The 14,576-nt window shown below is 40.2% G+C and overlaps 1 protein-coding gene across 1 annotated transcript in view; it reads right to left on the reverse strand.

The window, feature by feature from the left end:
• Positions 1 to 14,576, reverse strand: part of CSMD1 (CUB and Sushi multiple domains 1) — a 1,410,881-nt gene that overhangs the window by 307,824 nt on the left and 1,088,481 nt on the right. The window contains exons 14-16 of the mRNA XM_029051790.2: positions 5,152 to 5,334; positions 3,216 to 3,542; positions 1,094 to 1,288 (exon numbers count right to left, since the gene is read on the reverse strand). Coding sequence (XP_028907623.1) covers positions 1,094 to 1,288; positions 3,216 to 3,542; positions 5,152 to 5,334 — 705 coding nt within the window. The remainder of the gene's footprint in view (positions 1 to 1,093; positions 1,289 to 3,215; positions 3,543 to 5,151; positions 5,335 to 14,576) is intronic.

A 14,576-nucleotide genomic window follows, 5' to 3' on the forward strand; every position in this document is an offset into this window, starting at 1 on the left:
TATATATACGTCATCAAGAAAAATACATAGAATTATAATTATTAATATGTATGTATATACAGAAATGCTGTGGGGTGGGGAGGGGGGCAGAGCAAAGGGAGTGAGTCGGGGCGATATGAAGGGGAGGGACACCAGGGGAACATCACAGATACCACACCCATGTGTGGAGTAGTTAAATTCGCTCATGTTGAGAAACGGTCATAGTCATCAAAATTATACTCTAAGGATTGATTCATGGCAGGAGCAATAGTAGTTGTAATAGTTATAACATTTACTGAATTACTGAATTTCTCCTAGGTGTAATGCATTTTGCTAAGCATTTAGGAAACCAAGAGTTAGTAAATCCCATATTCCCTGCTTACAGGGTGCTGAGACACCATTCCTTCATTCATTCAGTAGCATTTATTTACCTTACTGGGTGCCAAGCACTGTCCAGTGCTTAGAACAGTGCTTCACACATACTAAGTGCTTAACAAATGACATCATTCTTCTTCTTATCATTATTACTAAGAGCTTGGGAGAGTGCATTATAATGTTAAATGGGATACATTCCCTGCCACAATGAGCAAGTGGGAGATAACAGACAGAGAGTAAGTGTTTATGAGTGGAATAATCAAAATAAATAATCGAATACATGTGATGTTTCAGGAGAACCAAGTTTAGCCAATCCTTGGGAGTTTAGGATTGGTGATGAACCTGATGTTGAGAGACAGTCAAGGAAGATACTCATCACACCAAGGATTTGTGGCCACCGTGGAGATTCTACTGAATTCACACATTTATTTCCAAGGTGAGAGATAGAAACATGACCAGTATGGGGGCCTTCATTCTCCGCCTTTCGAGCTGATACTCCACTGGAAGCTTCTGCCATTTAATCAAACTAAGGTGATGTTAGAATTTCAGAAAGAGTAAGAATTTCTCCGATCGCTCAGATGTTTTTGCTTGTGGCACAAGTGTTTGAAAACTATGTTCTTCAAAAACCAGAAATACATTAACTAAAGAGCAAAGGTTAAGGGCTCATTTCATACACATTTTAATAAAAATAAAGGCAATCAAAAAGGGCTTAGTTCTGTCGAAGAGATCAAAGACTTACCTTCACAACGTGGAACAGTTGAGCTCCAGACCACATTTCCATCCTGCATTATGCAAGTTATTGACTCTGAACCTTGAGTCTTGACAAAACCATCATTGCAATGGAAAGAAACTGAACTTCCCAAGAGAAACCTATCGCCAAATCGCCTTCCATTTACCGGGATCCCAGGGTCGTGGCATTCATTCTGACCAAATGCTGGAGGGGAAAGTAAAAGAGGGGATGGATTCGCACTCTCGGATTTCAGCTCTTTTCCATCTGTAAGGGAAATCTTGAGGCTGCTTGGCAACCAAATTAAAAATTGAAGCAAATCCCCTCAGATACATCCAAGAGACTGACCAGCAAAAAGGTGGTCCTAGGCTGGTCAAAGTTACGGTGCCTCGCTGAGTGTTTAATTTACTAATATAACTTAGTTGGTGGGAGCAGAGGGTCCATTGCTCTTAAAGACTGTTGCCTAGCAACAAGGTCTCTCCTTTTGATTAACAAGTATCCTCAACACAAGATTAGCACTTTGCTGTTTTCACGATGCTCTAGAGGCCCTTTTGGAAAACATTCTCATCTAAAGAAAACTTTTCTCCTAGGGAACAAGGATAATACCCATCAGGGCTTCTAGATTTTACAGTTCTCAAGAAGACTAATGATGATTTAAACAGTCCAGAAGGCTTTCAAGGATATCTCTGCAAAAACAAGACCGCAACTGTAAACTGGGTTTATCTTATCAAATGCTAGATTGCCCTTTGCTCAACTTTAGAGGAGAAACCATGTGGCTTTCCTGAAGGTTTCCCAGCTGCTGGCCCAGGAGAGATTATTCATCTTCTGTTTCAAACCACTCTACAGAAGACACATATTTATAACCTTTACACTGATATTTACAGTTGTTTTATGGTTAATCTTTCTTTTTTTTTTTTGTGGTATTTGTTTAGTGCTTACTGTGTTCCAGGTGCTGTAGATACAAATTAATCTGGTGGGACACAGTCCCTGTCCCACATAGGGCTCCCTGTCTTAATCTCTATTTCACAGATGAGATAACTGAGGCACAGAGAAGAAAAGTGACTTGTCCAAGGTCCCACAGCAGACAAGTGGAGGAGCAGGAATTAGAACCCATAATCTTCTGAATCAAAGTTCCATGTCATTGATAACTTATTTTCCATACACATTTCTATGTTTTCCTTTGATTTATTTGAACTCCAAATAATTATTGCTTGAAATAGAGTTTCCTCAAGAAAATTATTTAAACATATGAGTGTTTCTGTTCATTTTAATGATATTCATAACAACGTCCAAGTACACCAAGATAATACTGAACAAAATACCAGTCATCATCGCTGAACTCTGGTATTACTAAAAGGTTGCCAGAATGCCTACGTGGAAACTGACAGGCTTTCCTAGAATACAGTGTGCTGCAAAAAATTATTTCTATCATGATAGGTGTGGTCTCTGGTAAGAGATAAACTCCTCATACTTATTAGACAGATGTACACTTAGACACTATATTAACAAGAAATAAATCAGTTCCTGAGTAGCAAAAATGCACAATGCATTTATCGAAGTATGTATATTTAAGGTGAACATAGTCATTATCACCACGATAGTAGTATTCGAAAAGGGCTCATTATGTATTTTCACTGTACCTCAATGTTATCCATCTGGCCACGGACCTCTCGCCCACATTCTGGCTTTGGCCTGGAACACCCTCCCTCCTCGTATCTGACAATTACTCTCCCCATTTCAGAGCTTTATTGAAAGACCATCTCCTGCAAGAGGCTTTCCCCAAGCACTGTGCTAAGCACTGGAATAGATCCAATCAGATCTGACTCTGATCTGTCCCACTTCAGTTTCATAGTCTAAGGGGTGATAGAGCAGATATTTAATCACCATTTTAGAAATTAGGAAATTAGGAACAGGGAATTTAGGTGATTTGCCCAAGGTTACACATCGAACAAGTGAGAGAGCCAGGATCTCCTTGCTGCCAATACAGGGCTATTGGTTGCCCATTCATTCTTTGAATAAGATTCTGTTCATTGCAAAACCTCACTTCTGTAACTGTGCCCTCTAAAACCACTTGCTCACTAGAAAGGAAGAACTTTGGAAATATCTGGAAAGAAATACTGAATTTAGTACTTACTTGTATAAGTAATATTGAAGCCTCTCCCAGTGGTCGAATGATCTGACTGAAATTCCAAGCGGACTACGTGGCTACTGCTAGCCAACTGGGGAGGAACTTCATTGCCAGAAAAAGTACCAAGAGCTGGTAAATCAGAAATACCATCGTCTTTGATCGTGAGGTAATCAAACTGAGGCTCTACATCAAAGTCATTAAAAATGAGATGAATCCTGCTGCCGGGCTCAGAGATAATCAACCAAACACAGTTCATGTTGTTACCATATTCTTCAGGGTAGTTTGGTGAAAGAATAATCCCTGATGGAGTTGTAAAGTTGAAGAAACATGAAACTGTGAAGACATATAACAAAAGATTCTCAAAATGGCAGTTGGATACCCTCAAATTCTTTTATTCACTCATTCAATCATTCTGTCATTCAATCATATTTATTGAGTGCTTGGTGTGTGCAAAGCACTGTACCAAACACTTGGGAGAGTACAATACAGCAACAGACTGCCCACGATGAGCTTATGGTCTAAAGGGGGAGATATACATTAATACAAATAAATTACAGGTTTGTACATAAATGCCATGGGGTTGGGAAGGGAGATAACTAAAGGGAGGACGTCAGGATGGTGCACGAGCGAGTGGAGGAAGGGGAAAGGATGGCTTAGTCAAAGCCTTTTTGGAATGAAATAGGGAAATGTTGAAAGGCTGATAAGCTGCCGATTTATTCTGATTACATTCAGATTCTCAAATTGGTGATCACTTCTATTTTTCATACAAACTGGTAATGTAATGTTGAATGTGGCACAGAAAATCATCCAATGTCAAAAATATCAGCATCTGCAGATTATTTTACAATTTGAAATTATAGTCGCAGCATAAACTTTTCAGTAGAGTGATGGCAGTATTAATGAAACTCAGTTTATCCATTAGATTGTTCCAAGGTAAATTCACATGAAAATTACCCTTGTGTGCTACAGATAAACAAGGACGTGTAATCGGGAATGTGTACTGCTTAGGTTTTTGACTGCAACAAACATTATTATGTAGCATTCTGAAAGTCATGTTTTATTTGGTTGTTGGGAAGTTTTGTTTTACAAATCTAGAGAAGTAACTTCAAAATCCCAAAGCCTGAATTTGAATCCTATGCATTTCTCCGTCCAGTTGATCTGACTGAACAGGCTGGATAGTGGAAACTATCTTACTGTTTAAACTAACAGAGCAATATTAAATCTAGGTGTAGATTTGGAGTCTAGTATTATTCTCCACATTATCATTATCTTTTCATAATTATTACTAAAATGATTCTGAGAATATTAAAAACTAGTGGAAACTCTCAATTAAAGCTTAATCCTATAAATATATAATGTATATGGTGCATTTAGTATATAGTTGTATATTTATGATTGTTTTAACTATATATTTTTAAATGATTATAAAAAAATCACCCACAGGCCCACAGCACTTATGCTCATTAATTCAATTGTATTTATTGAGTGTTTACTGTGTTCAGAACACTGTACTAAGTGCTTGGGAGAGCACACTATAACAATGAATGGATAGATCCCCTGCCCACAATGAGCTTATAGTCTAGAGGAATGAGTAATTTATATAAAAAGTCTAATTTTAATATATATATATATATATATATATATATATATATATATATATATAAATTATATAATCATATATTATATAAATATATATATATATATATATGATAACTGTAATATATTATAGTTATATAGTTATATATTAAAAAATCATTTTTCACTAGGAATAGCAAGTAGAAAACAACTATTTGAAAGTGACCCTACACAATACTCACAGGAAATGAACTACTAGGTTATCACAAAAATAAAGTCAACTTCTTCTGAGATGTTTTCCTGCAGGGAAGCTGAGAAATAGCATGAGGTCAAATATTAGAAGAAAAAAATAAATCAAAGTTCTTACAAACACAGCTGGGTTTGTTGCCAGACCACTGGTTATTCTGTTGACATGTGATTACTCTCTCTCCCACCAGCTCAAAAGCTGCCTGGCATTCAAAGGTAAGAGTATCTCCATGTAGAAAACTGCTGCCGCTCCTTTTCCCATAGGAAGGAATGCCTGGATCTCCACAACCTCCTTTTTCAATCTCTGGGAAGGAAAGGCACACAAAAATACAAGTTCACATAAAATGCCTAATGGGATCCATGGATTCTATCACACTACCTCAGGAAGTAGAGATGCAGTGAGGCCTAGTGGATAGAGTATGGGCCTGGAAGTCAGAGAGACTTGGATTCTAATTCCAGCTCTGTCTTCTGTGTGATCTTAGGCAAGTCACTTCACTTCTCTCAGTTACTTCAGCTGAAAAATGGGGATTAAGATTGTGAGCCCCATGTAGGACAAGGACTGTGTCCAATCTGGTTTCCTTGTATCTACTGCTGCTCTTAGAACAGTGTCTGGCACATAGCAAACACTTATTACCCGGTATCTACCCCAGCACTTAGAAGAGTGCTCTGCACATAGTGAGTGCTAAACAAATACCATAATAATAATTATTATAAGTATTATTATTAACAAATACCATTAAAAAATTTAGAGGAATCATTGTTCTTGCTCTCCACACCAAACTAAATCAAGGTGAACAATTTGTAATTACAGTAAAACAGTTTTATTGCAAATAATAGCATTCATTAAGCACTTACTATGTGCTAAATCCCCAGCTAGATGCATAATAATCAGATCAGATGCAACCCCTGTCCCAAATTGGGCTCACCCTCTATCTTATACTCAGTTTACAGAGAAGCAGCATGGCTCAGTGGAAAGAGCCCGGGCTTGGGAGTCGGAGGTCATGTGTTTGAATCCCGGCTCTGCCACTTGTCAACTGCGTGACTGTGGGCAAGTCACTTCACTTCTCTGTACCTCAGTTACCTCATCTGTCAAATGGGGGTTAATAATAATGTTGGTATTTTTTAAGCGCTTACTATGTGCAGAGCACTGTTCTAAGCGCTGGGGTAGACACAGGGGAATCAGGTTGTCCCACGTGGGGCTCACAGTCTTAATCCCCATTTTACAGGTGAGGGAACTGAGGCACAGAGAAGTTAAGTGACTTGCCCACAGTCACACAGCTGACAAGTGGCAGAGCTGGGATTCGAACTCATGAGCCCTGACTCCAAAGCCCGTGCTCTTTCCACTGCGCCACGCTTGAGCCTCACATGGAACAACCTGATTACCCTGTATCTACCCCAGTGTTTAGAACAGTACTCTGCACATACTAAGCACTTAACAAATACCAACATTATTATTATTTACAAATGAGGAAATTAAGGTCCAGAGCAGTTAAGGGACCTGCCCAAGACAAAAACACACTTTATTTTCATCAAACAAAAACTCTTCACTACTGGCTTCAAAAAGCTCTCCATCACCTTGACCCTTCTCACCTCTCCTCCCTTCTCTCCTTCTCCATCCCAGCCTGCACACTTGGCTCTTTTGTGCTGCTAACCTTCTCACTGTGCCTCGTTCTCACCTGTCCCGCCATCGACCCCTGGCCCACGTCCTACCTCTGTCCTGGAGCGCCTTTCCCTCATCACATCCTCCAAACAATCACACTCCCCCCCTTCAAAGTCTTACTGAAGGCTCACCTCCTTCAAGAGGCCTTCCCAGACTGATCCCACCTTTTCCTCAGTTTCCCCTCCCCTTCGTGTCTCCCTGACTTGTTCCCTTTGCTCTATCCCCCTCCCCCGCCCCACAGCACTTGTGTATATATGTACAGATCTATAATTCTATTTATACTGATGCCTCTTTACTTGTTTTGATGTCTGTCTCCCTCCTTCTAGACTGTAAACCCGGTGTGGGCAGGGATTGTCCCTGCTGAAATGCTGAAATGTACTTTCCAAGTGCTTAGTACACTGCTTTGCATACGGTAAGAACTCAATAAATACGAATGAATGAATGAATCAATGAATTGTCCACAATTAAGACAGTTTACTTGTGTCCAACATCCATGTATTTTTGGAATGCAATACAGTAAGAAGTTTTTGATATGAAGATGAACGGATTTTTTTTTTTTTAAACACCACCTACCCTGTATGACAATTCATTAAGTATACTTGAACCTACATGTTTTAGTAATGGTCATCTCATAAAAGAAGCACACTCAATGGACTTTCTAGCTTGTCTCCTTTATATATCCTTATTTTTTTATTTCTAATGGTATTTGTAAAGTGCTTACTTTGTGTCAAGCACTGTTCTAAGAGCTGAGGGAGATATAAGTCAAACAGGCTGGATACAGTCCTTATCCCACATAGGCAAGTAGGAGGGAGAACAGGTATTCTGTCCTTGTTTTGCAGTTGAGGAAACTGAAGAACAGAGAAGTGACTTGTCCAAGGTCACATAGCAGGCAAGTGGTGGAGTTGGGATTAGAACCCAGGTCCTCTGGCTCCCCTGCTTTATCCACTAGGCTATGCTTGCTTCCCAAATGCTGCATTTATATTTGTTTTGAATGAAATCTTAACATATTATGCCATCTTTTGCATTATTTTATCAATTTCCATAATATATTCAGGAGCACATAAGGATTAAAAGATTAAAATAATTTTACCCTTTGTTCAATATCAATTAGTACTAAAATACATACACAACAGTCTTATATCCTTTTCAAATGATCCTATTAATTTATTATTACAGAGTATCTCAAACTCTAAATAATTATATTCTCAGCTACTTTAATTAAAAAGTGACAGCTAGCTAGTGAACTGAATTACCTCTGGAACATATTCTAACACATGACAGTAAAAGGTAGAACCTTCTGCAGGCATTTCTTCACATAAGGGAAAATGGGCTTAAATTAAAGCAGAAGAGATTTCAGTGGATTCTAAGAATTAACTTCTAGCTAGTTTTGCCTTGTTGCTAAGTCTGATATAAAATCTACTTTCAACCCCAAATTTCTGGCGTTTTATATAAATACGGCGAGACTTGGGGATCTGGTTAAGTCATTCATTCATTCAATAGTATTTATTGAGTGCTTACTATGTGCAGAGCACTGTACTAAGCGCTTGGAATGTACAAATCGGTAACAGATAGAGACAGTCCCTGCCCTTTGACGGGCTTACAGTCTAATCGGGGGAGACAGACAGACAAAAACAATAGAAAAAGTCCAACATCTGAGTTAAGGAATAGTGCCAATTAAAATGTCTCTTCGTCACCCATTACTGAATTTAACTCTGCCGCAGCCAGATTCTACAGAACTATTCTAAACACGAGCCAGATCTTGGATGGACTGTCAGGTTCAGTTCAGGTTCAGATTCAGTTTGCTTTATTAGAGGTCCTCAAATACACAGAAATTAATTCCATCAATCTGACTTCAGGGCTTCAATGTCATATTTTATCAAAACTCTGGTTAGTTTTCATATGCATCAAGGTATTCAAACTGGAAAATAAAGGTCCAAGATATTCTCAAAAGACTTCGTCTTTGAATCAAATTCCTAAAGCAATTTCCTGCAGAATTCTCAGAAGGCAAGTCTTATCGGCAACTGTGACATGGAAGCCATCTTTATTTTTCAATTGAAGAAGGCTAGAAAAATGCCAGTTGATTTTGTCTTTCATCTGAGAAAAGAACATGCATCTGGGTTCCAGCCCACTGTTCAACTCCCAACCACCCGGACCCAAGCTGAACGAGCCTTTCCCCTCCCTTTAGGGGATGGAGGAGAACACACAGTAGCCTCTAAAGAAGCATTATGGCTTAGTGGATAGAGCCCAGACCCAGGAGACTGTGAGCTCCACACGGGACAGGGACTGCGTCCAAACTGATTTGCTTGTATGCATCCCAGTGCTATGTAGAGTGCCTGGCTCTTAGTAAGTGCTTAAGAAATATCATTATTATTATTACTTATACACATATCTGTAATTTATTTTATTATCTGTCTCCCCTCTAGACTTTAAGCTCCTTGTGGGCAGGGAACACCTCTACCAACTCTATTATATTGTACTCCCCCAAGTGTTTAGTGCAGTGCTCTGCACACAGTAAGCGCTCAACAAATCTAATTGATTGATACAATTGACCCATAGTTATATTTACCATATAACTCTAAACTTTAAACTTTTAACTTTAAATAATTGTATTTATCTACCCCAGCAATTAGTACAGTGCCTGGCACATAGTAAGAGCTTAACAAATAATATTATTATATCTAAAATAGTCTATCTCCATCTCCATCTGCCACCTTCATTACCAAAACCCATTTCAATTGCCAAATTTTGTAATAATAATAATGATGATGGTATTTGTTAAGCGCTTAGTATGTGCAAAGCACTGTTCTAAGTGCTGGGATTGATACAAGATAATCAGGTTGTCCCACATGTGGCTCAAAGTCGTAATCCCCATTTTACAGTCGAGATAACTGATGCACAGAGAAGTTAAGTGGATTGCCCAAAGTCACACAGCTGATAAATGGTAAAGTCGGGATTAGAATTAACAATCTCTGACTCCCAAGCCTGTGTTCTTTCCAGTAAGCCACACTGCTTCACATGGGGCTCACAGTCTTAATCTTCATTTTACACATGAGGCAACTAAGGAACAGAGAAGTGATGTGACTTGCCCAAGGCCACACAACAGACAAGTGACAGAGTAGGGATTAGAACCCATGACCTTCTGATTCCCAGGCTTGTAGACTGCACAATCCCCCTTCTCCACCCATCTGGACTGACAGTCTGCTGTCACCTCCTAGCATACTGACAGGACTCTTTACACCTATCCTTGCTTGGGGTAGCAGGAGGAGGAAACAAGAAGATATAAAATACTCAACCTGGCCCAGCGATACCCAATCCCTCTTACACTTCCTCTACTAATTAGGTAATGGTTAAGTGCTGATTATGTGTCAGGCTCTGTTCTAAGCACTGGGGTGGATACAAGTTAATAAGGATGGATACAGTCCCTGCCCCACACGGGGCTCATCATCATAATCCCCATTTTACAGATGAAGGAAGTGAGGCCCAGAAAAGTGAAGTGACTTGTCCAAGGTTGCAGAGAAAGCAGCATGGCTCAGTGGAAAGAGACTGGGCTGGGGAGTCAGAGGTCATGGGTTCGAATGCCGGCTCTGTCATTTGTCAGCTGTGTGACTGTGGGAAAGTCACTTCACTTCTCTGTGCCTCAATTACCTCATCTGTAAAATGGAGATTAAGACTGTGAGCCTCACGTGGGACAACCTGACTACCCTGTATCTACTCCAGCGCTTAGAACAGTGCTCTGCACATAGTAAGCGCTTAACAAATGCCAACTTCATCAAGGTCACACAGCAGACCCGGGGACTGGGTTCAGAATCCAGGTCCTCTGAGTCCCAGGTCCGTGCTCCATCCACCAAGTTACACTGCTTCAGTAGCTTTCCAGAATAAGTTATGCTGGGAGGTGTAAAGCCTTCTAGGGTTGAGTGCCAGAACATTTATTCATTCAATAGTATTTATTGAGCACTTACTATGTGCAGAGCACATTTACCCTGATTGGACCCTACTCTAGGAACAATTCTGTTGAAAAAAATTGAGAAACTGGTTGGCTGACTGTAGCAGTAAAGTTCTTGAGATCAGGAAGCAGGTGGATGGCAAAGAATAGAAGACATGATAATCATGGAGGGGAATGAGAAGCTGCCTGGCCTGGTAAGTAGAGCATGGGCCTGGGAGCCAGAGGACCAGAGGACCTGGGTTCTAATCTCGGGTTCACAGCCTTAACACCCCTGTTACAGATGAAGTAACTGAAGCACAGCAGAAGTGAGCTGACTTGCCCAAGGTAGCACAGTAGACAAGTGGCAGAGCCAGACTTAGAACCCAAGACCTTCCGACTCCCAGGACCCTTGCTCTATCCGCTAGGCCATGCAACTTGTCTGCTGTGTGAGCTTGGACAATCCACTTCAACTCTCTTCGCCTCAGTTTCTTCATCTGTTAAATGGTGGTTAAGGCCGTGAACCCTATGTAATCATTCTGATTAGCTTGAATCTTCTTTACTGTTTAGTGGTGCCTGGTATGCAGTAAGCATTTAACAAATGTCATAAAAGAAAGAAAAAGAGAGAAGATAGGGCTAGGGTTTGTGGCCTCCTTTTCTTCAAGAGGGCTCCAATCAATAGGCAGCAAAGATGAGAATCCAAATTGTTAGACTGACTCAAAGCCTATAAATCAACACTGTTGCCCTTAAGACTTGCTTCAATCCAAAAGAATAAACAATAAGGCACGATCAAATGCTACAAGAGGGGATTCTGATGTACTCTACTGTGAAGCTCGTTGGTTTGGCCGCAGATATTTGTTTCTCCTCCCATTCACTCAAAGTTTAAGAAATCATATACACTTTGGGATCATATTTCAGGCACTCTCCATCTGATCTGGCTTTAAAGATATTATTCTGACCATATTAAACTATTAAATTTTAATTTATTGAAAAACATTTGAGAAAAAAGGGAAGTAGTCACACTTTAGATTTTAGTTTCATTAATGGGATTATGTTTTCATAAATTGGTTATGGAAAATGTGAAGTGTTTTACATTTCTGTACTGGTCAGTCTAAACTAGGAGCTCAAACACAGACTTTCTATGATATTTTGTCATCATTTTACTCCTATGAATGTAAATGGTGCATTGCACATTGAAAGGGTTTGCCATTCATTTTAAGTATGTGTAAATACTTTAACACGACTCCAATCGTTGACTATTCTTATTATAATTCACTTTGTGTACTGGCAGATGCTTTATGGATTGAAATGGCTTGTGATACTTAGTGGCACCCTTATTAAAAATAATAAATCACATCACTAGGAGAAAAACACTATCTGACAAATCTCTCCTATAGAATGCAACATGTGTATAATGTGATCAGACCTTCAATTTAAAAAAAGCTCAGCTTGCAAAGAACACATAATGCTGATTTGTTGGAGCATCAAATTAAGATTTATATGACCCTAGTGTCATTGGGTGTTTTTCTTTCTTTGCAAAATAATGATTTTTCTTTAATTCCAGAAGCTATCACAATGACACTTAGGAAAGAAGCATTACATTATTCCCCTCAGTGCCCTTAACAAATTTGATCAAGTTGGCAAATATTCATAGCGTGATATTTAAATCCCCTAAGGAACCATAAAACAATGTTTTTTTGTGAATTCGCTATATCATCCAGGGGGTTTTACAGGGGATATTCCATCATAGCACTATTTTGCAAATAATCAAGAATATGTCCATTGCTCTTCACATCTTCCCCATCTTCCCCAACCCCAAGTGTTATTTTTGGTGGCAAAATTTGAAAAAGTACTTTCAGAGCTGAGCAGAAGGCGGGGATGGTGCTGTTGCCATTACAATTTCCATCATCTTTTTTCCTCTCTTTCACCTACCATTCCAAGGTGTACACCCTTCCCTCAAGGTGATGTTTATTTTTAATCGATTTGCCCAGCTAGACAGCAGTGCATTCACTGAGAAGTGGTGCTTATCAATCAGTCAATAGTATATATGGAACACTCAATACAAGCAGATCACCATACTAAACACTTTGGAGAGAATAATACAACAAAATTAGCAGTCACAATCCCAGCCCATAATGAGTTTACAATCTAGAGGGGTAAAAGGGTGCAATGGGCAACTAAAACAGTTATCCTGGATTGGACACATGAAGGGAGCAAATATCAGGAAGATAATCAGGGTGGCCTAGTGGAGAGAGCATGGGTCTGGGAGTCAGAAGGACCTAGGTTCTAATCTAGGCTCTGCCACAAGTCTGCTGTGTGACCTTGGTAGTGTGGCTCAGTGGAAAAAGCACGGGCTTGGGAGTCAGAGGTCATGGGTTCTAATGGCGGTTCTGCTATGTGACTTTGGGCAAGTCACTTAACTTCTCTGTGCCTCAGTTTCCTCACTTGTAAAATGGGGATTAAGACTGTAAGCCCCACGTGGGACAACCAGATTACTTTGTATTTCCCCCATCCCTGCCCCCACGCCTCAGTGCTTAGAACAGTGTTGGGCAAATAGTAAGCGCTTAAGAAACACCATCATCATTATTATTACCACCTTGGGCAAGTCATGTCACTTGTCTGAGCCACAGTTCCTTCATCCGTAAAATGAGGATTAAGACTGTGAGCCTCACATGGGACAGGGACTGTGTCCAACTCGATTTGATTATATCCACCCCAGTGCTTAGTCTCAGTGTCTGGCACATGGTAAGTGGTGCCTAAGAAATGCCATTATTATTATTATTACCCAATCAAGAGTTTTAATGAGTGTGAGGGTTAAAATTGAGAGAACACAGAACAAAGTTACAGACAATGCTACACTGTAGCTGAAAACTTAGACTTCATTACTGAAAATAAGCATGCATAGTGCATTGTTTATTTCCGATGAGGAAGTGTTCAAGGGATTGGCTCTTCATGACAATCACACTCAAGGCTTCAGTCTCCCTGTCTGCAGTGTCAACTTCAAGCTGAAGGACAATTAAACCAATTGTCCATCCACAGCCCTTTCCTGATTCTGGAAAACGATTCATGATGATCTCCGTGTCTTTTTGTGGGCTGGCTTCCAGAGCATGGCAATCAGCGTGTTGTAATCAGGAAGGAGTGATTCAAAGCCTGAGGATAATGTCCCCCCTTCTGTTGAGCTGAAAGCTTCCCAGCAGTCTCATAATCCTTTTGAAGGCAGGCCTGTCTCTACTTGCCCTACTTTACTCTCCTTAATGTTTAGTACAGTGGTTGGTACCTCTTTTAAATTCCTTATTGCACCCCTCAGCATGCCTAGGTAGAATTGGTTGGACAAGAGCATACCTACTTTATAGCCCAATTTAGATGACCATCAGAGGACTTGGCTGTCTCCTCTAGGATGTCCAAAGTTATGTTTTTGACCATCTTTCTCGTTGAGAAACATAAAGCTAACCCTACCCCAATATATGTGTGTTCCAACCACCCTCTGTTTTCCCACTTTTCTGATATTGCATGGCTTTCAGTCTTTCCTGGACCTTCTCTCCATGTTCCAAGCTGCTCTACCAGGTTCTTCACCTCTCATTTCCCCCTCAACCACTCTAACACAAATTCTCAGCCGCAAATTCTGAATCCCAAAGATGGGGCTGGACAGGGCAGGATGTATTGAGAAATGGTACAAGCTCTTATAATATTCCGACTGGATTATTGTGTCAGCCTCCTCTCGGGTCTCCCTTCCTCCTGTCTCTCCCCACTCCAGTCTATTCTTCATTCCACTGCCCGGATCATCTTCCTACAGAAACACTCTGGGCATGACACTCCCCTCTTCAAAAACCTCCAGTGGTTGCCTATCAACCATCACACGAAACAAAAACTCCTCAACCTTGGCTTCAAAGCTCTCCATCACCTTGCCCCCTCTTACCTCACCTCCCTTCTCTCTTTCTACTGCCCACCCTGTACACTCCAGTCCTCT

Source organism: Ornithorhynchus anatinus, chromosome X1, assembly GCF_004115215.2.
Source record: "Ornithorhynchus anatinus isolate Pmale09 chromosome X1, mOrnAna1.pri.v4, whole genome shotgun sequence".
NCBI lineage: Eukaryota > Metazoa > Chordata > Mammalia > Monotremata > Ornithorhynchidae > Ornithorhynchus > Ornithorhynchus anatinus.